At 43.6% G+C, this 25,951-nt stretch overlaps 1 protein-coding gene and 1 non-coding gene across 2 annotated transcripts in view; one reads left to right on the top strand and one right to left on the bottom strand.

Annotated features, from left to right (window-relative positions):
* Rft1 (RFT1 homolog) overlaps positions 1–18,307 on the top strand; it is a 36,789-nt gene extending 18,482 nt beyond the window's left edge. The window contains exons 7-13 of the mRNA XM_051204738.1: positions 3,193–3,271; positions 6,106–6,156; positions 6,913–7,043; positions 9,377–9,521; positions 11,324–11,429; positions 16,531–16,780; positions 17,249–18,307. Of these exons, the coding sequence (XP_051060695.1) occupies positions 3,193–3,271; positions 6,106–6,156; positions 6,913–7,043; positions 9,377–9,521; positions 11,324–11,429; positions 16,531–16,780; positions 17,249–17,416 (930 nt within the window). The 3' untranslated portion in view covers positions 17,417–18,307. The remainder of the gene's footprint in view (positions 1–3,192; positions 3,272–6,105; positions 6,157–6,912; positions 7,044–9,376; positions 9,522–11,323; positions 11,430–16,530; positions 16,781–17,248) is intronic.
* Positions 18,308–25,555: 7,248 nt separating this feature from the next.
* Positions 25,556–25,662, bottom strand: LOC127236869 (U6 spliceosomal RNA). The gene has a single exon (XR_007835809.1). It is a non-coding gene; the product is annotated as a U6 spliceosomal RNA (small nuclear RNA).
* Between the last annotated feature and the right edge of the window lie 289 nt (positions 25,663–25,951).

The raw sequence follows: 25,951 nt of genomic DNA, 5'->3' as shown, positions 1-25,951 counted from the left end.
ATCTGGCCTGAGCCATGTGTGACTGTAGAGCATTTTGAAATAATCTGGATCGAAGGAGCAGTAAGTTTAGAATGCATACTGCACTTGGAAGGTTAGGGCGAGAAAAAATAATATGAAGTGCAGCTATACTTTGTATTCAGCACATGGCGAAATAATATTTTTTTCTGTTTTGGTTTTCCAAGAGAGAGATGTCCTGAAACTCACTTTGTAGACCAGGCTGGCCTTGAACTCACAAGATCCATCTGCCTCTGCCTCCCGAGTGCTGGGATTAAAGTCCTGTGCCACCACTGCCTGGCAGAATAATATTTTGAGTTAAGTATGTTAAAATTAGGAAGCAGGATGTGATAATGTACCTACAATTCTAGCAGCTGGTAGGTAGAAGCAGGAGGATCCAAAGTTCAGTGTCATCCTCAGCTACATATTGAGTTAAAGGTTACATGAACCACATAAGACCCTATCTTAAAAAAAAAAAAAAAAACCTAGCTCATTTGTTAGAGTTTTTGCTTGGGTTCAATCTTTAACAACCACATAAAGGAGGGTTAGTAGTGTGGGACTGTGATCCTAGCACTGGGAATTGGAAGCAAGAGGGTAAAGAGTTCAAAAGTCACATTTAGTCAATGAGATGGCTCAGTTGGTAAAGTTGCTCTTGCTGAACAAACTTGGTTACCTGAATTCAAGCCCTGGAATCCATGTAAATGTAGAAGGAGAAAATTGACTCCACACAGGTGTCTCCTGATCACCACACGTAATATACTGTGGCACATGCCCACCTATACAAATTTGCACGCGCACCCACACACGTTTTGTATATTTGTAATCTCAGCATTCGGGATGCTGAGACAGGATGATCATAAATAAGGTCAGCCTGGGTAACATAGTATACTAGCTAATATTGATTATCAACCCCACAGGAGCCAAATCATCCAGAAAAGTAGGCACATCTCTGAGGGAATTTCTGAATTGGGTTAATTAAGGTGGAAAGGCCCTCCCTTGCACACCCTTGGTGTGTGCAGAGCTGTCCCATCAGCCCTGGGTCCTGGATTAAATTGAAAGGAGAAAGGAGCTGAGCATTGGGATCCATTGTTTTCTGCTTCATGACTGTGGATACAGTGTGAGCAGTGCCTCTTCTCCTACCCCTGCCTTCCCCTCCGTGATGGACTGTGCTCAACGGCGAGCCAGAATAAGCCTTTCCCCCTTCCTTTAGTTACTCTGTCCGGTGTTTTGCCACAGTGACGAGACAAGTAACTAATCCATATTTATTGTTATCTTGCTGCATAGCTACAACCTTTTCTGAACAGCAAAACAAATGCCTGGCGATTGTGGTGGCGTATACCTTTAGTCCCAGCACTCAGGAGGCAGAGGCAGAGGCAGAGGCAGAGGCAGAGGCAGAGGCAGAGGCAGAGGCAGAGGCAGGCGAATGTCCGATGAGTTCAAGGCCAGCCTGGGCTACTGAATGAGTTCCAGGACAGCCTCCAAAAGCTACAGAGAAACCTAGTCTAGCAAAACCAAAAAAAAAAAAAAAAAAAAAAGGAAAGAAAACAAAATGATTTTACTTGTTTACTTGTTTCTATTTCCTGATTTCTGTAGCTTTAGAAAACAAAGAATTATAATTCTAGACTTAACATCTGAGACTCCAGGATACCACTAGGAACTGAGGGGAACTAGTTACTCAATTGTTCACTTTGTAGTTAGCTTTCTGGCTTTAAGGCTCATAGGCTAATCTGTGCTATCTGGGTATTTGTTTCCTTCTAATCTTTGTTGTCTTTAAGAAGTAGCAGTTTGAGCCTCTTGGAGGTTTCAGAAAAGTCATAGGTAAAGTTAGGGTTTTGTTGTTGCTGTTATCATTTTAATCTATCCTTTCCCAATTGTATCAATTCTGAGTGGTTTATCTCACCTGGGAAGGTTGAGTTTCTTCTGGAATACTTGATTACAACTTATAACTTCATCAAGGACCCAGAGTGGTTGAACCTAGCATTAAGATAAGGAATTCAAGGGGTGGAGTTTGTTCTTTAGCTTCATATGCTTCAGACACACACACACACACACACACACACACACACACACACACACACACTTTATTCTTTATTTTTTTTTTTTATTTTTTTATTTTTTTATTGAAACAGGGTTTCTGTGTGTAACAGTGATAGCTGTTCTGGTACTCACTATATAGACCAAGCTGGCCTGGAATTCACAGAGCTGTACCTTCTTCCTGAGTGCTGGGCCTAAAGGCATGCACCATCACTGCCTCGCTATATTTTGTTTTAAAGAAAAGATCTGAATGTGAACTGTGTTTTAGATGTGGTAGTATACTGTCTGGACTTCAAAGGCATCCAAAGGGACAACAGTAATACCTAAACAGTAATACCTAAAACTTTGCCTTCCCTTTTTGGAAATCAGCTTTCTGTTATTATAACAGATACCTGAAATAAATCATGAAGAAAGTTTAGTCTAGTTTTAGTTTTGTTCAGAGACAAGGTCTCACTCTATAGTCTAGCTAGCCTTAAATTCACTCTGTAGCCCAGAATGGTCTTGAAGGAGGTCAGTCCTTTCTTCTGCCTCCTGATTGATACTGAGATACAGGAGTCATCACTCCTGTTTGAGGGCTTTTGTTTCACTTTTTGAGATGGGGTCCACTTTGTTGTTTAGGCTGGTTTAGAACTCCCTTTATAACTAAAGCTGGCCTTGATTCAGAATGTTTCTGCTTCAACCTTCTGGGTACTGACAATACAAGATGCCCATCCAGAAAAGGTTTCTATCCATGATCAGTTGGCCCTGCTGCTTTTGGCCTGTGTTAAGACAGCACATTGTAGCAGAAGTGCATGGCTGAGCAAAAACAGTTTTCTCCTGTCTGGAAAGGGAAAGAAGAGAGGGGGCTGGAGTCCCACCATGCCCTCTGCAGCGCGCCCCTCGTGGCCATAGCTCTTCTCACTGAACACCACTGAAGACTCTGCCACCTTCTGGCCTTCCAATTGGGTCCTACTGAGGACTTCAGCACACTGCTTTCAGGGACACTCAAGATTCAAATCATAGCTGTTGTCTGCTACTTTTTGTTCTGTGTGCTTAGAACTGATTGAAGATTCAAAGGGAGCTGTTCAAGTTGGGATCTTAGGGGCCAGACATGAGTTTGCCTCTCAGGTAGCTCTTAGCTTAGAAATGCTGGAAATTTTGTTTTATGTTTTGTTTTTCTTGTAGGCATTTGTCAATTGGGAAGAGGCTAAATTGACTTGGAGTTTTTTCAAACAGTCTTTCCTGAAACAGATTTTGACAGAAGGTAAGTAAAAGGTCATCTGAGAGCTGGGAGAGCTCACAGGACTGATGGCATAGAGCACTTATCTGGAGCCCTTGGCAGACGACACTTAGAAATATGCTTGCTTTATTTTGCTTTAAATAAAGATAGGGGAGCTAATATTTATTTGGCTTGGCTTTATGGGTTTCTTTGGGGGGGGGTTGGGGTTTCTCTCTCTGGCTTTGGAGCCTGTCTTGGCACTCACTCTGTAGATCAGGCTGGACTCAAACCCACAGAGATCCTCCTGCCTCTGTCTCCCAAGTGCTGGAGTTAAAGGCGTGTACCACAACTGCCTGGCTTTTGTCTTTGTGTTTTACTCAAACTGTCTAGTTTAAATTTCTCCACAGCCTTATAAAGGACATTGTCTTCCTCTGTATAGGGGCCAGGAAACCAGGGGTTGTGCTTTACAGTCCTACAGTATAGCAAAAGATAGCTTAATTGAAATCTAAGTCTTTGTTAGTCAGTGTTCTGTAATGTGGCAGAATACCTGAGACAGTCAGCTTAAAAGCAGCAAAGGTTTGATCTGACCCACAGTTTTAGCCTATGTTGCTTTGGGCCCAAGTTAATACAGTATATCATGGTGCAAGTATATGGCAGAGGAGGCTTGCTGGGAGACAGACAGAGAGGGCAAGAGCTTTAATGTATCCTTCAGCAACATGTGCCAGTGACCACTTTCTCCCTCTAGTCCCTGCTGTCTCCTGAAGCTTCCTGTACCACCATGGCTGGGGCTCAAAGCTTCAACACATGGGACATTTCACAGCCAAACTGCAGCAAAATCTAACTGGAAAAGCCCATATTATATCACTTAATATGTTTATTATAAAAGTGTTATATCAATGAAAGAAAATTTAAAAATTAGAGAAAATGATCTCATTATGATAGCCTAACTTTTTATACATTCTTCAACCGTATTCAGAACTGTCTCTCAGCTGCTCAGTGGTAGCACACACCTTTAATCCCAGCACTGGGGAGGCAGAAGCAGGTGGACCTCTGAGTTTGAGACCAGCCTGGTCTACAGACAGGTTTCAGGATGGCTAAGGCCACACAGAAAAACCCTGTTTCAGTAAAATGAAGAATTGTCTTGTATGTGGTAGTGAGAGTGTGCGCTCTCCCCGTTTGCCCCCACATTTCCTGTACACTGTTGGATGCTGAGAACAAAGACAGATAAGTAACAGGCCATGGTCTCAAGAAGTTCACTCTCATGAAAGCCACTGGTGTGAGGTTGTTAGCTGGCTGTGGGGCTGTGCTTAGAGATCTTAACTCAGTCATCAAAAGCTCCTTGAGGACTCCTCATTTCTTAGAGCTCTCTTAAGAAACTGAAGATGGAGCCTTGTCCTGCCAGAAAACAGGGAGGGGCCTTAAAAAAAAAATCCATTGTAGGTGGTGAGGATGGCCCAGTCAGGTGCACACTGAACCAGAGCTGCTGAGGGGAAACTCAGGTAGGCAGGGCTCACAGGATGAAAATGTGACCAGGGTGAAGATGGAGAAAGGAGGCCAAAAAGATAGCTGGGCTTAGGGTACAGAATGCCTCAACTGCAGAATTAAGGAACCCGGACTGTTTTTTGAAACAGGGTTTCTCTGTGTAGCCCTGGCCATCTTGGAACTCACTCTATAGACCAGGCTAGTCTTGAACTAGCCTCTGCCTCCATAGTGCTGGGATTAAAGGCTCAATCACTACTGCTGGGTTTGAGCCTGGACTTTTGCAAATACTAATGAGTCATTTTGAAGGAGAAAACTCAGGGATTGAAAGGGGACTATACAGCTGTCCCTTGGTATCAGGTTTTGGTTCCTGGACCAATCCTAGATACACTAAAATCTAAGGATGCTCAAGCCCCTGTATAAAATAGTATAATTTTGCATATAACTTAGGCATACCCTTTTTTATGCTTTAAATTATTCAGGAGTACTTATTGTACCTTGTGTAATGCAAGTGCTATGCAAAATTATCATTATACTGTATTATTAGAGAATAATAATAAGACATGTTCAGTCATGTTCAGTTCAAATGCATTTTTTTTTCTGGGTGTTTTTGGTTTACAGTTGGTTTGATCATTAGAATAACAAACTCTTAGACATGGAGTCTGACTGTATTTACAAAAGCTGGAACTGTTCAAAGTCAGGGTACATCAGAGCAGCATAAGAGATGGAAACATGAGAAGACCCACAGGGGTCCCTGTCACACACAGTTGTCTTTACAGGGAGACAGGTCAGAGAGAGAGAGAGTAGTCTTGTGAGAAGGTGGGAACTTGACCTTGTAATGGTTTTGTTTTTGAGTTGCCAGGAGGTGAGAACTTGCTCTTTGGGACTGTAGCCACTCTTTGGTGCTTTGTCTCTATCATGGCCATTTTCTTTGTGGAAAATAAAATTCAAGCCAGGCATGGTGACTATGATTTTGATCCCAGCACTCAGGAGGCAGAGACAGGTGGATCTCTGTGTTCGAGGCCAGCCTAGTCTACAGAGTGAGTGACAGGAGAGGCTCCAAAGCTACACAGAGAAACTCTGGAGACAGACAGACAGACGGAGAGAGAATGTGTCTTTTCTTAAGACTTGGAAATCATTTCACTATTAATTAACATTTCTGAAATCTCCCCATGTTTTATTGTTTGTTTTTTGTTTTGTTTTGTTTTTCCAAGCCTAGCATCCAGGAAGGTATGGCAGGGGGTTCTCAAGTTCGGGTCCATTCTTGAACTCAAAAAAAGGGGGATTGGTAAGGTAGGGTGGGTGGGTGTATTTATCAATTGGAAACACTGATAGATCATAAAGAAAAGGAAAAAAATGAAAGTTGCATTTGAAATGCTAATTTTGCTTTTCTATTATAGGCGAGCGATATGTGATGACATTTTTGAATGTATTAAACTTTGGCGATCAGGGTAAGATGAAAGTCTGTAGTGTTTTACTTAAAGATGGATACCATTAATAGATTCTAGGTCTTTGATGTCATGTGACTTAGTGGCAGTCTTGTTGGGACCCTCATTCTCTACCTGTTTCCTCTAGTCATTTTGAGGGGTGAGGCTCCTTGTAGTCACAAAGATCTGCTTCCAGTTAGTGTGGCTGGGTAAGTCTCTCAGGGTTTGCTTTATATCAATGTGACACCAGAGTCATGGAAATAGAAGTAAAGAAAAAGTCAGCTTGGAGTTGATGACTTAATCTTTAAAGGACTAGTGATAAAAGTGCCTCTATCTTGACTATATCAATGGATAGATCATAGTTGCAATATTGTACTTCAGATTTTGCAAGATATTGCCATTTGGTACATAGATCTATCATTTCTTCAACTACATGTAAATACACAGCAAACTTTTGGCTGGGGGAGCAGCTTGGTTAGTACAGTGTTTGCCTGTCATGCATGGAGCAGTGAGTTTAATTCTCAGCACCATGAAATGTCAGATGTGGCGATACACTTATAGTCCCAGAATTTGGGAGGTGGAGGGGTGGATCAGAAATTCAAGTTTTTCTTGGCTGTGTAGAGAGTAAAAGGCCTGCCTGGGTTACAGGGGACCCTGTGTACAAAAGAAAAAAAAAAGATTAAAATTTTAAATTAAACATTGAATTAGAAAAACAATTTTCATATAGGGCTGTGAAATTAAGAACTAACATGATTATTGTTCTTCCTTTCTGTTTTATAGGTGTATATGACATAGTGAATAATCTTGGGTCCCTTGTGGCTAGGCTAATTTTCCAGCCAATAGAGGAGAGTTTTTATATCTTCTTTGCTAAGGTACTAGAGAGGGAGAAGGATGCCACACATCAGAAGCAGGTAAAGTTGGTTCTCATTCATCAGGTGAATGACAAGAAATTTGGGGCACTCAGTTTTCCTTCAGTTTGATTTGATGCTTCCTTCTAGATCTCCTCTTTCTGTTTTGCTTTGGTTTTTTGTTTTTTGAGACAGGATCTCACTATGTAGTCCTGGAACTTGCTTTGTAGATCAGACTGTCCTCAGACTTGAAGATCCATCGCCTCTGCCTCCCAAGTGCTGGGATTAAAGGTGTGTGTCACCACTGCCTGGCTTTGTGTTTTTTTTTTTTTTTTTTTTTTTTTTTTTTTGAGACAGTGCCTTGTAGCCCTGGCTGGCTTTGAACTCCCTTTGTAGCCAAGGTAGACCTGGAAGCTTTCGATCCTCTGCCTCCTCTACTGCCCAAGTAGTGGAGGTAAAAGTACGCGTCACCACATGTAGATTGTTCTTCTCTTGTTCTCAGTGTTGGCAGGACCCAGAGTTGACTTCTCTCTTCTTCCTGGCTATCCTTTGAGTCTGACCCCTTTGTCCTCGTATATCACCTTACTCTTTGTTTATTTAATTAATTGTTGGGTTTTTATTTTTGTTGTTTGTCTGTTTGTGAAACAGGGTCTTACACATAAGATGGCTTTGAACTTTTGAGCCTCCTGCTTCAACCTCCCAAGTGCTGGGATTTCAGATGTGCATCACCATAGGCAGTTTGTGCAGTGTGAAGGATTAAACTCAGGGCCTTGAACATGCTAGGCAAGCACGCTCCCAAATGAACTAGGTCCATAGCCCGGTAATCACTGAAAATTCTGACTTATTTTAAAAAAGTTTGACTCTTTTTGTTTTGTTTTGTTTTTTGAGACAGGGTTTCTTTGTGCAGCCCCTGGCTGTCCTGGAATTTGGTCTATAGACCATGCTGGCCTTGAACTAACAGATTCGCCTGCCTCTGCCTCCCAAGTGCTGGGATTAAAGGTGTATGCCACCACTGCCTAGCTTTAAAAAAGATTTTTAACCTTCATTATTTTATTAATTCACTGTTTGTGAGATGTATATACCTGAGTATGCAGGTGTCCATGTGTGCACATGTAGAGAATAGAACATGAGTATGCAGGTGCAGGTGTCCATGTGTGCACATATGGAGAATAGAACATGAGTATGCAGGTGCAGGTGTCCATGTGTGCACATGTGGAGAATAGAACATGAGTATGCAGGTGCAGGTGTCCATGTGTGCACATGTGGAGAATAGAACATGAGTATGCAGGTGCAGGTGTGTAACGAGTATGGTTTTTCCGCCTGCCGCGGCTGGCCTTGTCCCACCGCCGCGCCGGCCCCAATTAACACACACCGAGACTCTGTATTTGATATAATCTGTTGGCCCATTACTAGTTGGCTAGCTCTGTCTTAATTATTAACCCATTTCTGCTGATCTATGTATTTCTCTTACCGGGGAGCCAGCCTGCATACTGCTTTCTCCAGACTCTCCATCTTGACTCCTCCTTACTACTTCCTCTTCCTCCTAGTCCCTCCTATCTTCCTTTCCTATTGGCCAACAGTGTTTTATTTATTAACCAGTATGAGAAACATATACAGAATGACATCTCCCATCACAGGTGTCCATGTATGTACATGTCGAGACTGGAACATGAGTATGCAGGTGCTCATGCCTGCACATGTGGAGACCACAACAAGGCATCAGGTGTCTTCTTTGCCTTATGCCTTGAGATTGGGTCTCACTGAACCAGGAGCTCACCATTTTGACTCAGCTGGCTGGCTTCTTTATATATATATATATATATATATATATATATATATATATATGGATATATATATATATATATGGATGCTGAAGATTTTAAATCAGGGCCTCAGGCCCTCATGCTTGCAGAGCAAGCACTCTTACCTGAGGAGTCTTCTCTTCTGCCCCCTCTGACTTATTTTGCAACTTAAAGCAATCTAGGTCCACCTCTTCTGTGTCTTAGAAGATAGTTGACAAAGTGCAGTTTATGCCCAGTACCTAAAGTAAGGTCTGGTTGGATGTCTGATTTAGGAGTATTCCCCTAAGTGTATGTTGACAATAACAGAATTTCAAGCCATCAATGAGAAGCAGTGCAGTTCTTATTAGCATAGGCGAAGATACGAGGGTAAAGCAGGTGTTTTCTTAGCGACACTGGAAATTTATCCTGGACGAGGTGAAAACAGCCTCCTACTTCCCACCTGGAGACAGGGCTCACTTTTCTCACTTTCATTCCAGCTGTCACAAAAGACAAGTACAGAGTTCAGAGAGGCACAGAGCCCTCATGGGAAGGGCAGCCTGCATGAGGGACTCGAGCTCACACTCAGCTGACTTCCTTCCCTTTCCCCTCTGCTAGGAGGACATTGCTGTGGCTGCTGCAGTTTTGGAGTCCCTCCTCAAACTGGCCTTGCTGACTGGCCTGACCATCACTGTTTTTGGTTTTGCCTATTCTCAACTAGCTCTGGACATCTATGGAGGAGCCATGCTTAGTTCAGGATCGGGTATGTGCTAGACTTTGTAAAGATCTGCTTGTTCTGACTTTTGAAGAGAAATGGAAGTGGCTCCTGAAATTCAGGCCATGTGCATACATACATGGTTGACCCCTGTCATTGTGGGGGGAAGTTTTGGATAGCTGGGGCTTTGGGGCTGGGCCCTCACTATCAGTGCACAATTACTGGGCTTGCACTCAGTTCTCCACCCTCACTTGAAGAAGTGGTGAATCCTGCTTTTGGCTTTCCTCTCAGGTCTTATATCTGTCTGTCTGTCTGTCTATCTATCTATCTATCTTCCCTTAAGTATATTCTGCCAAGTACATACCTGTGTTTCCTCTAAGTGAGGGAGGAAAGCAGAGAGCAGGTTAGGATGGGTCTCTACTTGGTGTCTGAGATAGTAAATGCCATGTAAATCTCAGACTGTGATGGCCTTGGAAAGATAACCTGGAACCATTTGCCTAGAATAAAATTGATCTCAGCAATAAAGTTGTATATTTAATCTACTGACTCTTGGTTTGGAAGGAGAAAAGCAGCACGGACTGCATCTATCATTGAAATGCTTGGTCCCCAGGCTGCCAAAAATTTCAGTGCACTTGCTAGTCCTTGGGGTGTTTACCTATTTCAAACTATGCTGGGCTCTAGACTGACCATCCATTTGTAGTTTTTATCTTGGGACGAGCAGAGATGTTTTTACTTTCTCAGGCCACTAGAAAAGAACCTGGAAGATTCTCTGCTGACCCATCTCCATATAAAGGGCCCTGTCCATGTTTCAGCTGTCACAATGGGGCTCAGACTTTTGGTATTGGGGGACGACCATGTTTCTACACCAGAGCAGAGGTTGTTAAATTTGAGGAAATATGTGCTGTGAAGCCTATGATATGATTTGTGACTCCCTGGGGTTTGTGCCTTAAGCAATACATTTTCATCAGGCAACTGCTTGGGAGGCCTCATTAGGAAGCCATTAGGAAATTTGTGTGAAGAGATAGGGGATCCAACTTTTTCATACCATTTCTGCCCCCTTAGAAAACAGTCCCCAAGAAACAGCCTCTGCTTTAACCCTACCACAGGATGTTGCAGAGAGGGCTGTCCAATCATTACCATGCTTGTTTAATAGAGTGTGGTGCTGGGTATCAAACACTGGGTTTTGTACAGGTTAGACCATTGCATCACATATCAGCAGTACTATTGCTCTTAGAAAAGAATTTAGGACCAGCTGGGTATGATGGCACACACCTTTAATCCCAGCACTTGGAAGGCAGAGACAGGTGGATCTCAGTGAGTTTAAGGCCAGCCTGGCCTACAGAGTGAATTCCAGGACAGCCAGGACTGTTATACGGAGAAAAATGTATTGCTGGATATTACACCATATCTATTAGTTTATTTTAGGAAAAAGTACCACTGGGGGGGGGGTTGCTGGTTTTCACTGTGGATTGTGAAGGTTCTGTCTCAGAAGTTTGTTGCTGGTCCTGGGCCCTGGCTATTCCCAAAGGGCATTTGCAGCCTGTTCAATTGAGTTGTCTTAATACATGCTGGTGTCTTCAGTGTTCAAACTAGGGAGCATCACCTCTCTGCTGATTGAAAATGTTCGAAGCTTTGGTTGGTGGGCCGCAAGCTTTTGGTTGTTCAGCACGAGATCTATGTTTGTTTTCCTTACTGTCCTTTTGATTTTACCTGAGTGTTTTAGTCAGTGCCATGAGATACTAGGAGCCCTCAAGTGTGCATGCTGCAGTCTCCCATTGTTACCATCAGGTCCCATGACCTGACTGAACAAATGATGGAGTTAATGATCTCTGTGGATTTTTTCCTTGCAGGTCCTGTGTTGATGCGTTCCTATTGTCTCTATGTTCTCCTGCTTGCAATCAATGGTGTGACTGAGTGTTTTACTTTTGCTGCCATGAGCAAAGAAGAGGTTGACAGGTGGGTAATGTAGAAAGCACACCTTTAATCATGGCCTTTGGCCAAAATGAATTAACTGCTCATCTTTTTCTTTTCATTCTGAGCATGGAATTGTTTATACTTCTTTCAGAAGCCACACTACACTAGTGGGTACCTCCCTAGGACCACCATTGCCCTGGCATAGTTTACCTACTGTTACCACAGTGGGTCTGGGAAGCAGGTATTCTGCTTCCTTTAATGAGGGGTGGATATCACCCTGGGAGAGTTGTATTTGTTAGGTGTGCAGACAGCCTTAGGAAAAGCTAGCCTTTGTGATACTGCATCCCTGCTCAGTCCCTAAGAGTGGGTCTCAACTCCAGGGGGTTTATTTTGCCTTTTCAAGAAGCAAATTCTTAGTGGCTAGAGAGGTTATTCAGTCGTTAAGAGCATTGGCTATTTTTTTAAGGAACTTAGGTTCAAGTCCCAGCACCTGTGTGGTAGCTCACAATCTTTAGTAATTCCTGGGTTCTAACAGAACATCCTCTTTTGGCCTCCTTGGGCAATCTATGCATGTGGTGCACAGACATAGATGTAGGGAAATCACACACACACACACACACACACACACACACACACACACACACACACACATATATATATGTAAATTCTTGTCCCTAAGAGGCTGGGCAGTGGTGATGCACACAGAAGCAGGCTCAGGCGGATCTCTGTGAGTTTGAGACCAGCCTGGTCTACAAAGAGCTAGTTCCAGGACAGCCTTCAAAGCTACACAGAGAAACTCTGTCTCAAAAACAAACGAACAAACAAAAAGTAGATTTGTAGTTCTCCAAGAATCTCAGGTCTATGATATCTTTCCTAAGTAAAAGGCTCAAAGGCATATATGTATTTGAGCACAAGTTTTTCTTACTTCTTAGCTCTAGATTGGGTTCCTGCCTTGGAGCTTTCACCAATAATTTTAACACTGGTTGTGTTCCATGGAGATAGTTATAACCACAGCTTGTTTTTTCTTTTCTTTTTTTTAAATTATGTATACAGTGTTCTGTCTGCATGTATCTCTGCAGGCCAGAAGAGGGCACCAGATCTCAATACAGATGGTTGTGAGCCACCTTGTGGTTGTCAGGAATTGAACTAAGGATCTCTGGAAGCGCGGCCACTGCTCCTAACCTCTGAGCCATGTCTCCTGCCTACAGCTTCTTGTTTTCCCTACTTGTACCACTCTTTCCTATCACATCTGTACAGTTGGTCAGTAGGCCCTTCGGCATGCATGTGTATTTTAAAATCTCCTTCATTATTCTGATGTGAAATAGCTTAATATCTTTGGTTCATGCCCAAGATCATCTGCTTTTTGAATCCTAAATGCCACAAATATTAAGGTGGTACCTTATGATGTCATTGTAAGATGAGAAGGATAAAAATGATAAAGGAGCTGGGCGGTAATGGCACACACCTTTGATCCCAGCACTTGGGAGGCAGAGGCAGGCGGATCTCAGTGAGTTCTAGGCTAGCCTGGTCTATAGAATGAATGCCAGGACAGGTTCCAAACCTAGAGAAACCCTGTCTCAAAAAAAAAAAAAAAAAAAAAAAAAAAAAAGATAAGGGAGAGAGGGTGGTGAGTGAGTGGCCCTCCTATTTATCCACTGTCCCTTGATTTCTGGACCCTTGAAAGTTTCCATGCCGCCTCTGTTACCTTGAGTACCATTGAAAACTTCAGAGGCTTGGTCTGTGTGGAGTGAGGAAGGGGCAGCCCAGAGTCAGGGGGTCCTTCTCCCATCTTAGCAACCTCTGTTCTCGTCTTAGGCAGCTGAACATAGGAGCCTTTGCTGCACAGTGACTGGAGTGTAGCCAAGATGCTAGCCCAGATGGAAGCAGTTATCTTAGGGACTTCTGGTCTTTTCCTGGGCCAGTAGGATTGGAATTTTTGGAGACTTAAGCCAGGGAAAATATTCATTACCAGCACCAAGCAATTCTGAATTCAAAGCTGTGGAAACTGCTGGTCTGAGTAAAACAAGACCCAGTACACATGTAAATGCATATGACAGAAGCCAGAATCCATAAAGTAAAAAGGATCTCACTTATGCACAGGATACATTGATTCCTTTTATTCTCTTCTGTCTCATTCTTCAAAAAAAAAAAAAAAAAACCAAACCCCTACATCTAAGATAAGATATTTCAGTAGGAAAAGGTGCCTGCTGCCAAGCCTGAACACTAGAGTTCTAACCCAGGGAAAAGTGACTCCTGCAAGTTGTCCTTTAATTTGTACACGTGCACTGTCCTACACACAGACAGACAGACATGCTAAAAACAAGCTAAATAAATACAAATATAATTCAAAAGTCTTAAAGACACATTATGACCTACTGAATTAATTTGCTAGCCTATTAGTAGATCATAACCCATGATCTTAGAATAGTCGTCTACACATCATCTTTACCTTACCCAGTTAGGTTTATAGCTACAGGACTGCAGGATAAAAAGCCCAACTTTGAAAAATACCATATTTCAATATTTGAAAGCTGCTTCTAACACTGAGTAATTTAAATATAAAATTAATCTAAGGAATGCTGAGATGTGGCAGTGTGTGAACTAGAACTCTACCACACATTACACACTTTTTCTTTTAGACAATTTCTTGCTATCTGTCCTGGAACTTGCTATGTAGGCTAAGTTGGCTCTGGACTCACAGAGACCCACCAACTTCTGCTTTTTGAGTGCTGGGATTAAAGGTGTGCACCAACAGGTAGGGAGGGAATTTTAACAGTAATTTCAACGTTAATGTGGAGATAGTGAAGCAATACTAAAACACTTTTGAACTGTTTAAGATAAACAGCGAGTCCTATGACCAGATCATAAAGAAATTTAGATAGCAGGTGGTAGCAATCTTTTCTTTTTAAAAAATAATATTTTTAAGATTTTAATATAATTACATCATTTCCCAATTCCCTCTCCTCGCTGCAAACCCTCCCATGTACCATCCATCTTGCTCTCTTTCAATTTCATGGCCTTTTTTCCTTTAATTAGTGTGTGTATGTATGTATTCTTAAATATATAAAAACAACTCACTCAGTCTGTATGATAGTTGCATGTATGTCCCAGGTGGGCTGATCACTGGTATTGGATAACCATTTGGTTTACTCTTCCCTGTGAAGTAGGCAGAACACAGATGCTGAGGATTTAGTTCATGGTTGTATCACAGAGTTTCTGAGGACTGTGGCATTAATTTTATGATGCCAAGGCTCAGGTCTTTCCTTTGCACAGCACTGAAGATAGGTGCTTGAAATCAGTGGTGAGAGAAGTAGCATAACGATTCAGCTCCAAAGTCCAAAGAACACTAGAGGTGTAGAGAGCCCGGGAAGTCTGTGCACGTGGGGAAAACATTAGGGAGTGTCCAAGCTTTGCTCGATGCTCACAGGTTGTTCTGGAGATCTATGGCTTGCTTTGAGTGAGGTTCAGTTCCCGAGTGCCTCACTTCCCAAGAAGAGCAGGGTGAAGCACTAAAGCATTCATCCATTAGCAGGATGGGTGGGTTCTCAGCCTCACTGTGCTGGCTCATTTCTCTGTTGAACAAACTTAAGCTGCACAGGATAGGAATTATGCATATTAATTGCTTGCCAGTGTCCCTAGCTCCCCTCACATTCCTTTACGGAGTTGGCATTATTACCCAGGTCACATTCATTGAAGATTTCAGCTGAAAAGGATTTCTGTGTTTTGATTACAAAGTATCACCTAATAAAGTATTATCCTTTGAAGTCCCAAGTATTGCCTGGTGGTGGTGACACATGCCTTTAATCCCAGCACTCGGGAGGCAGAGGCAGGTATATCTTTGTGAGTTCCAGGCCAGCCTGGTCTACAGAGTGAGTTCCAGGACAGCCAGGGCTACACAGAGGAACCCTGTCTTGAAAAAACAAAAATAGAAAAGTAAATAAAGTCTAAGTATCTTTAATTCAGTATGTTTTGTTTAGGGGTCAAGAAAAAGTCACATTTCCATGTTAACTAGTATTCAGTGTTACAAAAACATGGGTTTTGGCAGGGCATGGAAGCACACAACTGTCCTTTTAGCTCTTGGTAGTCTGAGGCAGGAAGATTATGAGTTTAAGGCCTGAGGGTTGCAGATGCTTTTCAGTCAAGAGTGCTTGCCTTGCTGGGGCTGGTGGCGCACACCTTTAAACTGAGCACTCAGGAAGTGGCAGAGAGAGGTAGATCTCTGTGAGTAGGCTACAAAGGCCAGCATGATCCACAAAACAGTTCCAGTTGTAGCCATAGGTACAACACAGAGAAACCCTGTCTCAAAACAAAACAAGAATACTTTCTTAGCTTGTGCAAAGCCATGGGTTTGATCTTGAGCACCTCAGAGAGAGACACTCACAGAGATGGAGCCAGAGATTGAGATTCCAGAAGGACAGACAGCCTGAGCTATATAGTAAGTTAGGAGATGAGCCTAGACTACATAAGGACACTCTGTCTCAAAACAAAACAATAACAAAAATCAACCAAGGGCTGAGCCAGGTATTATAGTTCAGGCCTATAATCCTCATACTCAGGAGGTTCAAAGTCAGCATAGGCTACAAAGTGATACTCTGTATCTAAAAAAAAAAAAAAAAAGCATGGAGGCAAAGGAGCATGCCTAACATATGTAAGTAAGGCCTTGGGTTTAATTTAGCACAATAACTGAACAAACCATTCCTGCCCACAACACATATAAAAACATTGGATTATGGGAATTCATTTGGAGTAATGTGAACTTAGATGTTTCTGTGAGTTGATATGGCCACTTTTTTGTGTAATATTGTTAGTTCAGGGGTCTTGAATTCAAAGAGATCCTCCTGTTGAGTGAGTGTTCTAATTAAAGGTATAAACTGCCACGCCTAACCTGAGCTACATTGTTTCTTTTTTAAGATTTATTATTAGTTATATACAGTGTTCTATGTGCATGTTGCATGCACACCAGAAGAGGGCGATCTCATTTTAGATGACAATGAGTCACCATGTGGGTGCTAGGAATTGAACTCATGACCTCTGGAAGGGCAGTTAACGCTCTTAACCTCTGAGCCATCTCTCCAGCCCCTTTTGTATAATAGTCTTGTCTTAGGGCAAGATACTTACCTCCTGACTTTGCTTGTCTCCCCAGGTACAATTTCACCATGCTGGCACTGTCCTCCTCATTTTTGGTCTTGTCCTACCTCCTGACCAGTTGGTGTGGCAGTGTGGGTTTCATCTTGGCCAACTGCTTCAACATGGGCATTCGGATCACACAGAGCCTCTACTTCATCCACCATTACTTCCAGAGGAGCCCTCACAGACCCCTGGCTGGCCTGCACCTGTCTCCAGTTCTCCTCGGGGCATTTGTCCTCAGCGGTGGCATTACTAGTGTTTCAGAGGTAAGACTCCCTTCAGCCTTCACACACTTGCTTCTGCAAGGCTGTCAGTGGTCTTCCCTCTAGACTCCCCTCTCCCACCCACCCCGAACAGACTGATCAACTATTTGTCTGCTCCATCTTCTCCAGACCTCTAGGGCAGTACTTAACCCCTGACCTCATCACTGTGCCTGTTATCTGACTTAGAAGCTGGGTGATAGGTCTGGAGATAGGGCTCAGTAAGAGCACCGACTGCTCATTCTGAGGACACATGTTCAGTCTCCAGCACCCACATGGTGGCTCACAACTATCTGTAACATCATTTCCAGGGGATCTGATGCCTTCTCATGGCTTCTCTAGTCTCTCGGGTATGGGGCACACACACGGAGTGCACATATGTTCATACACATAAAATAAAATAAATGTAAAAAAGAAGCTGGGCAATAGCTTTTCCCTGGTTTATCTGGCAGTGACACTAGTTTCTCTCCCCAGGCATTCCTGTGTTGTGAGCAGGGCTGGCCTGCTAGGCTGGCACACATTGCTGTGGGGACCATCTGCTTAGGAGTGACCCTTGGGACAGCATTCTTCACAGAGACCAAGCTGATCCACTTTCTCAGGACTCAGTTGGGTAGATCCAGACTCAATGACAAAATGACATGACTTTGATGATGCTTTAACACTTTTGATACCTGGCCCACCATGGAGTGTTTCTTGAACAGCATGTGCTGCTGTGCAAAAGTCCAACCGTGGAGTGAGAGCCACCCTGGAAGTGCGGTGGCAGAGGAGAGACCACCAGCCCGAGTCTTCCGACCGAGGAAGGAGTGTCTCCTAAGTGAAGACCAAAAGCATTTTGTTAAGGAATTCGTTCCCTTTGCGTGTGATTGACCTTTGAAGTTACATCTTCTAAAAACTCTGTCTTAGATGTTAATAGTCATCTGATGGCCAAGAAAAAGCAATGTATCCATTGACCCTTCACAAGAGTCTGTAAAAAGAGTAAGGAGCCCCTGAACTTACACACCAAACAGGAACAAAGTGTGGCCTAAGATCTGTGCCTTTCCGTGTGTCAGTGCTGTGGTTCTGGTGGCTAGAGAAGAAAAGTCCTACTCAGAAGTATTTTAAATATTTGAAATAATGTTTGCCATCTTGGGGACTGAACCTAGGGCCTCATTTGTGCTAAGCAAGCTCTCTACCACTGAACTGTATCCATATTCCCAGCCCTCACAAATGTTGAAAACCAAGAGATGCAGATCTCATTTCACTGAAGGGGTTAGGGTGGGTCTTCACTGTCATGGTCATGCTGTATCTCCCAGAGCCACTCATGTCCCAGAATAGGCACTCGGGATCTCTAAACTGTAGAGTGTGTCGGGTGGCTTTAGATCTAGATCCAGCCACTTGAAAGAGTGCCACCTTGTCCCTTAAGGCTGCTGCTTTTCAGCTTTCTTTAATTTTGCCATGGAAGTCTCACAGGTGATGACCACAATCACATAGATACCTCTTTTTATCCTCAAAATAAAACAGGACAAATTGCATGTGGCAAGAATCAGAATCAAACCCTCTTCACTGACCCATTATTTCCAGTAATGGTCAGTACAACTGTATTGCAGCACAGAGCAAGAGTGGCAGGCCCTCACAAGCCAGGCTTCCTACACCCTGCACGATGTTCTTTTGGTGAGATTATCAGGCCTTTCTCTAGGTTGTAACATAGTTTTCTTTTTCCCTTTTAATTCCCTTGATATGGTTTCCCTTTGGCATTGTGTGCACAAACTTTATCTTGACTGTCAATAGTTAATAATCCTCTGACACAGCTTCTTAGATCTTCCATATTTCCCTCTAGATGGCCAACAAGGGCAACTAGTGCTATGCATTAAAGAACATGCATTGAGCCAGGAGTGGTAGCGCACATGCTTAGTCCCAGCATTCACACTTAGGAGGCAGAGGCAGGCAGATCTCTGTGAATTCAAGGCCAGCCTGATCTTCATGGTGAGATTCTGTCTCTAAGCAAAACACAAACAACAAAAAACATGCATTATCTTTTTTTAAATCGAGTGTGTATGTGTGCAAGTGTGACACTCGTGTGACGTGATGCTGATGGATGTTAGGAGTTGGTCTTCTCCTTCCTCTGTGAGATCCAGGTTGTCAGACTTACATGGTAAGCGTTTTCATTTGCTGAGCCACATTGGCAGCCAGTGCTTCATTTAAAACCATGTGCTTGGAGCTAATGCCAAGATGCCTAAACAGCAAGAGTCAGTAGTAGCACAGCAAGAGTGGGGCCCAGTCACCTTGACATGGTTTTTGTTCTTTGTGGTGCTGGAAAGCTGTGCACGTGCTGTGACGCTGAGCTACACCATAACCCCTTTGTAAGAGTCTTATTAAGATGCTTAGTTTGGCCTTAAACTTGTGATCCTCAGCCGGGCGGTGGTGCTGCACACCTTTAATTCCAGCACTCGGGAAGCAGAGGCAGGAGAATCTCTGTGAGTTGGAGGTCAATCTATTCTACAGCCAAGGTTACATGGAGAAAACCTGTCTCTAAAAGAACAAACTAAAAACTTGTGATCTTCATCTTCCTAAATATCTGGGATAGTGTATAGGGCCAGTGGCTTCTGCACCTATCCAAGGACAGTATCTAAATGCAGGATGTCCTAGGCAACTAGAGGCCCTCTAAAAGTACAGCTTCGATTGTGGTTTTGTAAGGTTGGGTCAGGCTAGCTGAGGAAAATGAGTAGTTCCACGGGGTAGTGGGAAAGCACATGGAAAGTGGCTCTCTTACTCCCTTGTCCTCTCGGTGTCCTTTTGAGCACACAGGAATGGGACATCAGAGTTCATGGGCTCCTTTTCTTTACTGATTTCCCCATCTCTTCCCCGTCACTGCATGCCCGCTTAATGCCAAACTTAGAGTCTCCCGGATTCTAGGAGCTTCAGAAATGGAGGGCCCCGGGGTCTGTTCCACACCTTCAGAAGCTGTTTGGGGCAGAGCTCAGGGATGAGCTCCTTGGCATGTCCATGTGACGATGATGCTGCCAAGGTTATCTAACCTCCTTCATTGCAGGCCCTGACCAGTCATGCCCATACCCATAGTATCTGTTTTCTGCTCCTGGCATGTGACTTCCGAGTCTATGGGAGCAGGACCACAACATCCTTACTGCAAGTGGAGGGGCTTTGCAGTCCACTGCAGGCTCCACCTCTCAGCTTGCCTCTCTCATGTTATCCACCAAATGCTGCTGTAACAGCCCATCTCGTTAAAGATGGCCAGCTACATGGCAGCTCAGCCCGTGCCCACCTTCTTGTTTTGAGAAGCACCCATACATTTTTCTCATCATTAATGCCCACCTGCTCAGCTGTTGACATGTTGGGCCAGGCCCTCCACAGTTTTCAACCACTTGGTCAGCTCTCCAAAGCCCGGATGAAACAAACATGGCCTCTGGCACCCATGCTGCATTGCATCCACACTGGGCAGGCTGCCTCATTGTGCCCAAGAAGGATTTTGAGGAGTCTCACACTCTTAGCTCTCTTGTTTAAAATAAACTGAGGCTTCTCCATGGAAACACGTCTCAAAGATACCCCCTTTATAAAGGGAGGACGGCTTTGGTGGTGAGAATAACAATCACTTCAGACCTGACCTGGGCTCTCAGTGAGGAGCTCCCTAGCGCTCCTGTCTCAGAGACTTTTGGCTTCTGTTCTGCCACTTTCCACCCTTCCCTTCTGGCCCCTACCCAGTCATGTGAATGAGTGATGCTCATTTCATGTGAACCCCCTGGTTTAAAACGTTTTTCATGTTCTTATGAAGATCTTCTTTTGTACCTTGTTTCTCTCCAAAGGGAGGGAAAGTCTTAACTTTCTTAAGTCAGGTTGGGAATGTAGCTTAGGGCAGATGCTCCCCTCACATGCATAAAACCCTGACTTTGATCCCTAGCTCCTCAAAGTTACAAAGTTCATAAGAAACATAGGCAGATACCTTTTTTGTTTGTTGGTTTGTTGGTTGGTTGGTTTTGGAGACAGGGTTTCTCTGTGTATCCCTGGCTGTCCTGGGACTCATTCTGTAGGCCAGACTGGCCTTGAACTCAGAGAAATCTGCCACCTGCCTCAGCCTCCCAAGTGCTGGGATTAAAGGTGTATGCCACCACCACCCAGCTAGGCAAATATCTTGAGTATGCAAACTACTTATATTCCTCATTGGGTCATTGCTGCCTGTATTGGTGACTCTGATGCTTAATTTTGGAAGGAACAGTTACCAGGAGGCTTCTTTGATTTTGGACCAAAAGACTTGGGGTCTTCCACTGGCATTAGTAGGGGTTCTCTAAAGGAACAGGACAGATAGAATGAGTACATATATCAAAAGAGGATTTATTAGCTTGGCTTGTACAGTATGGTCTGGATAAGTCTAACAGTCTCACATTGGAGGCTGAGAATCTGGTTGTTGCTCGGTCCATGAGGCTGGCTGTCTCCACAGTCCTGATCTGGTGCTGGAGGCCTGGAGGACTCCTGGAATGCTGCTGTTGTTCAGTTCCATGGAAGGCCATAGAAGCTGGTTCTCATGTCAGCAGAGTAATGCAGCAGCAGCAGGATAGGTGAACTTAGCTGTAAGAGTGAAGGCAAAAAGCAAAGTTTTCTTCCTTCATATCCTTTTGTTTGGGCTGCCACCAGCAGGTGCCACCCAGATGTAGGGTGGGTCTTCCTGCTTGAAATAATCTGATCAAGAAAGTCACTCACAGGAGTGTGTCCTGTGTTTTGATTAATTCTAGATCCAATCAAGTTGACAACCAAAATTAGCCATCACACCACCCTGGTAGTTCCCCAACCTATATTGTACTCATCTCCTACCCTCATCCTCTATTGTACATTTCTGTCGCCATCACATATGGTAGGTACCCCCTCCTAATCGTGTTATGGGTCCAAGTCTCCTAATCAACCCAAGCAGACACAAGAGGACATGCAAAGCAAGCAGCACAGCAAAAACTGGTCAGGGACAAGGACACAGATACAGCAGCTGACCACATCCCCCGAACATTATCTCAGCAAGTCCTTAAGCAGAATAGACATAAACATCTATGCCAATTTATAGTTACATTTCCCCCACCAATCAGGATCCAAAGACTAGGGGCATTGTTCTGTGATGCACTTCTGTTCTCATTTGTTGGTTCACTGAAGTGTTGGCGGGCAGCTTGCCCCATCATTCATGTGTCACCTTGCCAGCCAAGAAGTTGGGGATGTCAGTTACCAGGTCTGGGGAACTTAAACTTTGTTTGACTCCTATTCAAGATGGAAGATTTATTCAAAATGGTTTCAGTTTGGTTCCTTCTTAAATACTCCCTATGTTCTTTATATATTGTACTTTTTTCCTCTCTTCATCTAGCCTGGTCTTTATCTTGGTTAGTTATAAAAAAGAAATCTTGTTTATTAAGCAACCATTTTTTAATGAATTTTTTTAAAAATATATTTTATGTGCATTGGTGTTTTGCCATGGGTGTCGGGTCCCCTGGAACTACAGACAGATGTGAGCTGCCATGTGGGTGCTGGGAACTGAACCCAGATCTTCTGGAAGAGCAGTCAGTGCTCTTAACCACTGAGCCATCTCTCCAGCCAATCTTTTATTGTTGTTTTGTTTCTTTTTCCTTTCTCCCATCCCCTCCCCATATCGAGGACTGAACCCAGGGCCATGTTTTGCTAGTCAAGTTCTCTATCACTGAGCTAAATCCCCAACCCCTTAAGCAACCATTCTTAGTGGGATCAGGATGAATGTCAGTGTGGAATAGGGCAAGTATGGTTTAGGGAATCTGGAGCAGCCTGTTCACCCTCAGTTCTTCCTCATTTGTGTGCTAGAACTTGCCTTCCCTGAGCTTGAAGGGTGAGTGGACTCAGCAACTCATTCACATTCACAAACCCCATCAGAGACCTTGCCCTGGTGTTGGGAAGGCAGAACTGACAGAGACCAGAACCTGAAAGCCAGGTGAATGGTGGGCCTTCAAAAGGCAGGGCCTCTGGGCTGAATGGGGTTCAGTTCCAGCAGAGAATCAGGGAGATTGTGGTCTCTGGCTCCGTTTTGAAAGGGCCACAAGTGAAGACGGGCTTTGCCTGTGGAGGGTGGGCTAGAGAAGAGAACGGGAGCAGGCTCTCCCAGCATCTGCTTTTGGTAGGACAGGACAGGACAGGACAGGCAGGAGGTGAACCATTGGCCCTTGTTGCCAAGTGGAGGGGGGTGCAGGGTACTTGCTCATGAGAACTTCTTGCGACTTAGTCTTGAGAACCCTTGGGAGCTGACCTGCTACATCAGGTTGCCACCCAAGTGAAGTCCTCAGTGGCCCTGAAGGAAAAGCTCTGGGAGTTATCAGCAAGAATCAGATGTGGAGCCATGAGCTGAGGTGCAAGTACCCAGGTCCTATAGAAATTACTGAAGGCAAATCAGGCCCGAAAAAAGCAACTGAGCAAGAATTTTATTCCCAAATACAACTTTTGGCTGGCAATATAGCTCGGCAGAAAAATGCACTTACCATGAAAGCATGACCTGATTTTGATCCCTGGAGTCCCCATACAAGGTAGAAGAAGAGCCTGGTGGTGCTGGTGTCCACCTTTAGTCCTAGCACTTGGGAGGCAGAGGCAGGCGGATCTCTTGAGTTCCAGGCCAGCCTGGTCTACAGAGTCAGTTCCAGGACAGATTCCAAAGCTACAAAGAAACCCTGTCTTGGAAAGCAAACCAACAATAACAACAAGAAGTAGAAGAAAAGAATCTGACACTACAGAGTTTTCTCTCTGATCCCCATGTGTGTATCATGGCATGTGTACACATCCCCATAGTAAGTAACAATTTAAGAATAAATGAGTCCACACCTCATCCCCCCCACACACACACACTCCATGAGTATTCAGGAAGGGGCTCCTGTGTTTAACCTGATCCAGATACAGAATAATTTTGCTTTACTGTTGTCTACCATACCTGAGTGAATTAACCATTAATATAATTATGTATTATATTTGTTGATTTGCTTCTAAGGGTAGCAGAAAAGGTGTTTTATTTGAGGAATTTTGGGAGAGAAGGGACTCATTACATTATCTGCCGGCTCCCTTTTACCTTGGCATTATCGGTCCCTTTGCTGAGAGTCAGTTGTTTCTAACCAGTGCTGGGTACATAAGAGCAAATAGGAAAAATGGGTTCTTAATGTAGTTTAAACTCCACTAGGTGCTTAATGAAGGAAGTTATAAATACTACTTCTTTGTCCTTCAGACAAATTGACAGGAGCTATTGATTGTTCCTGTCCCAAAATGCAGTCCATTCTTTGCCTGCTAACTTTCTCCACCTTCTTGACCCACGAGACTTCAGTGGGAAGCATGTCAGCTGAGATTGACAGAAGTTGGGTCTTTCAGTAATAGCTTCTTGGCAGTACAGTGAGTGTGACCAAATGGTCCCAACCTCTTCACGCCTCTTACAAACTCACTTGTGGAAACATCCTCACCTCAGCTTGTCAAACGTATATGCTGTGCTTGGGTAGCTATTGTGGTGCTATTCTTTGCACTTTAAAAAATTATTTAGGAAGCTTTGTTTGTATCTTGGAGCCAGTAAATTCTGTTTCTGCTTGCAATAGCTTTCCATTGCAGTAACAAAAGGTCCGTGCTAAGCTAAGCAGTTTCAAAGGAGGAAGGAAGGGTTTGGTGCTGGCTGCAGTTTCACAGAATTCACTGTGAGGTCTGTTGGTCCTGTTGCTCTGGGCCTGTAGTGACACAGACTGTCATGGTAGCAAGTATGTGTGGTCAGAGCTGCTTGTCTCATGATGGCCAGGATGCAGAGGGAAAAGGTCAGCAGGCCCAGCATGCCCTTCATGTGCCCCAGTGACATAATTCCCTTCTAGGCCCCACCTGAAGTTTCTACCCATTTCAATCATGCCCCTCACAGAACAGCAACTGAGGCTTTGAATCATTTCTTAGGTTCCTAAGGAGCTGAATAGATTGACTTATTCTGAGACTGACAGTGGCTGGACATGCAGCTCCTCCTGCCTACACCTAGGATAGTTCTCATTTCTGGGGGAGCCTAGACAGCTGATAGCAGGGAGCAGGCTGGTGGGCTGCTGAAGGAGAAAGGAGGCCCAGAGGCAGGCACTGCTTTCCAGGTAGTGTAGGCAGTGTTTCTCTGTGTCCTGGCAGCTGCTCCCAAATAACCACACAAGACTTATCATTAAATATAAATTTTCAGCCAAGGCTCATTTTTAGCTAGCTCTTATAACTTAAATCAACCCATTTCTATTCATCTATGTGCTGCTCTGAGGCTCGTTTACCTCATGTATGCACTTCCCATCCTGTTCCCATGCGTTGTAGGGCATCTCCTCTCAGTCTACCCTCCTCCCCCACATTCTCTCTGTCCCGAAAACCCTGCCTCACCACCAGCCAGTCAGCTTTTTATTAACAATGAGAACAAACATGTCTTCACAGTGTACAGAAGGGCTATTCCACAGCATTTCCCCTTTTTTGTACAATTAAAAAGGAAGAGTTCAACTTTAACATAATAAAATTATATACAACAAAAGCAGTTATCAAATAAGAATTACAGTTACAATATTCAGTTCACTTGTATTTGGCAAAATAAGAGAAAATATCCCATTACCTACTTCATCTATGTAAGCTAAAGTTTTTTTGTTTTGTTTGATAATTGATGAAAACAAGCACTTATGTCCAAATACACAGATAAATAAGGGCATTTAATAATGACATAGTTGTGTTGCCTTGGAGATGCAGGAGGCTGTGAGGGAGGAGTCACTGCAAAACAATGAGACTAAGAGTTGCATAGTTGGATTTTTTGGTAAAGTATAGCTGCTGCAAAATATAGAACACTTCACAAATTTGCATGTCATCCTTGCACAGGGGCCATGCTAATCTTCTCTGTATCATTCAAATTTTAATATATGTGCTGCAGAAGTGAGCATGTGAGTCTAAAGTTTTATACCTAATTTAACTTTTTATCATAACTAAGGAAAACTTTAAGTCTAATTATTTAGTCTTTAATTCCCTCAAAGATCCCAGAAGGGTTTAATGTTTACCTAATGACAGGGACATATGGCTACCTGGACAGTCACCCAGAGTTCTTCTGTAACATTGGGACATCCAACTTTGGCCTATAGGCCTAGTATATTTGACAGACATTTTTGAGAAGCATGGGGTTTTGAAGGATTGTCCTACTTTGTCTTGGCAAAGATTGACAGTTGCTTTCTTTGC

Source organism: Phodopus roborovskii, unplaced genomic scaffold (genome assembly GCF_943737965.1).
Source record: "Phodopus roborovskii unplaced genomic scaffold, PHOROB, whole genome shotgun sequence".
Classification (NCBI taxonomy): Eukaryota; Metazoa; Chordata; class Mammalia; order Rodentia; family Cricetidae; genus Phodopus; species Phodopus roborovskii.
Note: the sequence above shows the minus strand (reverse complement) of the source record. Positions and strands in the feature narration are given on the sequence as shown.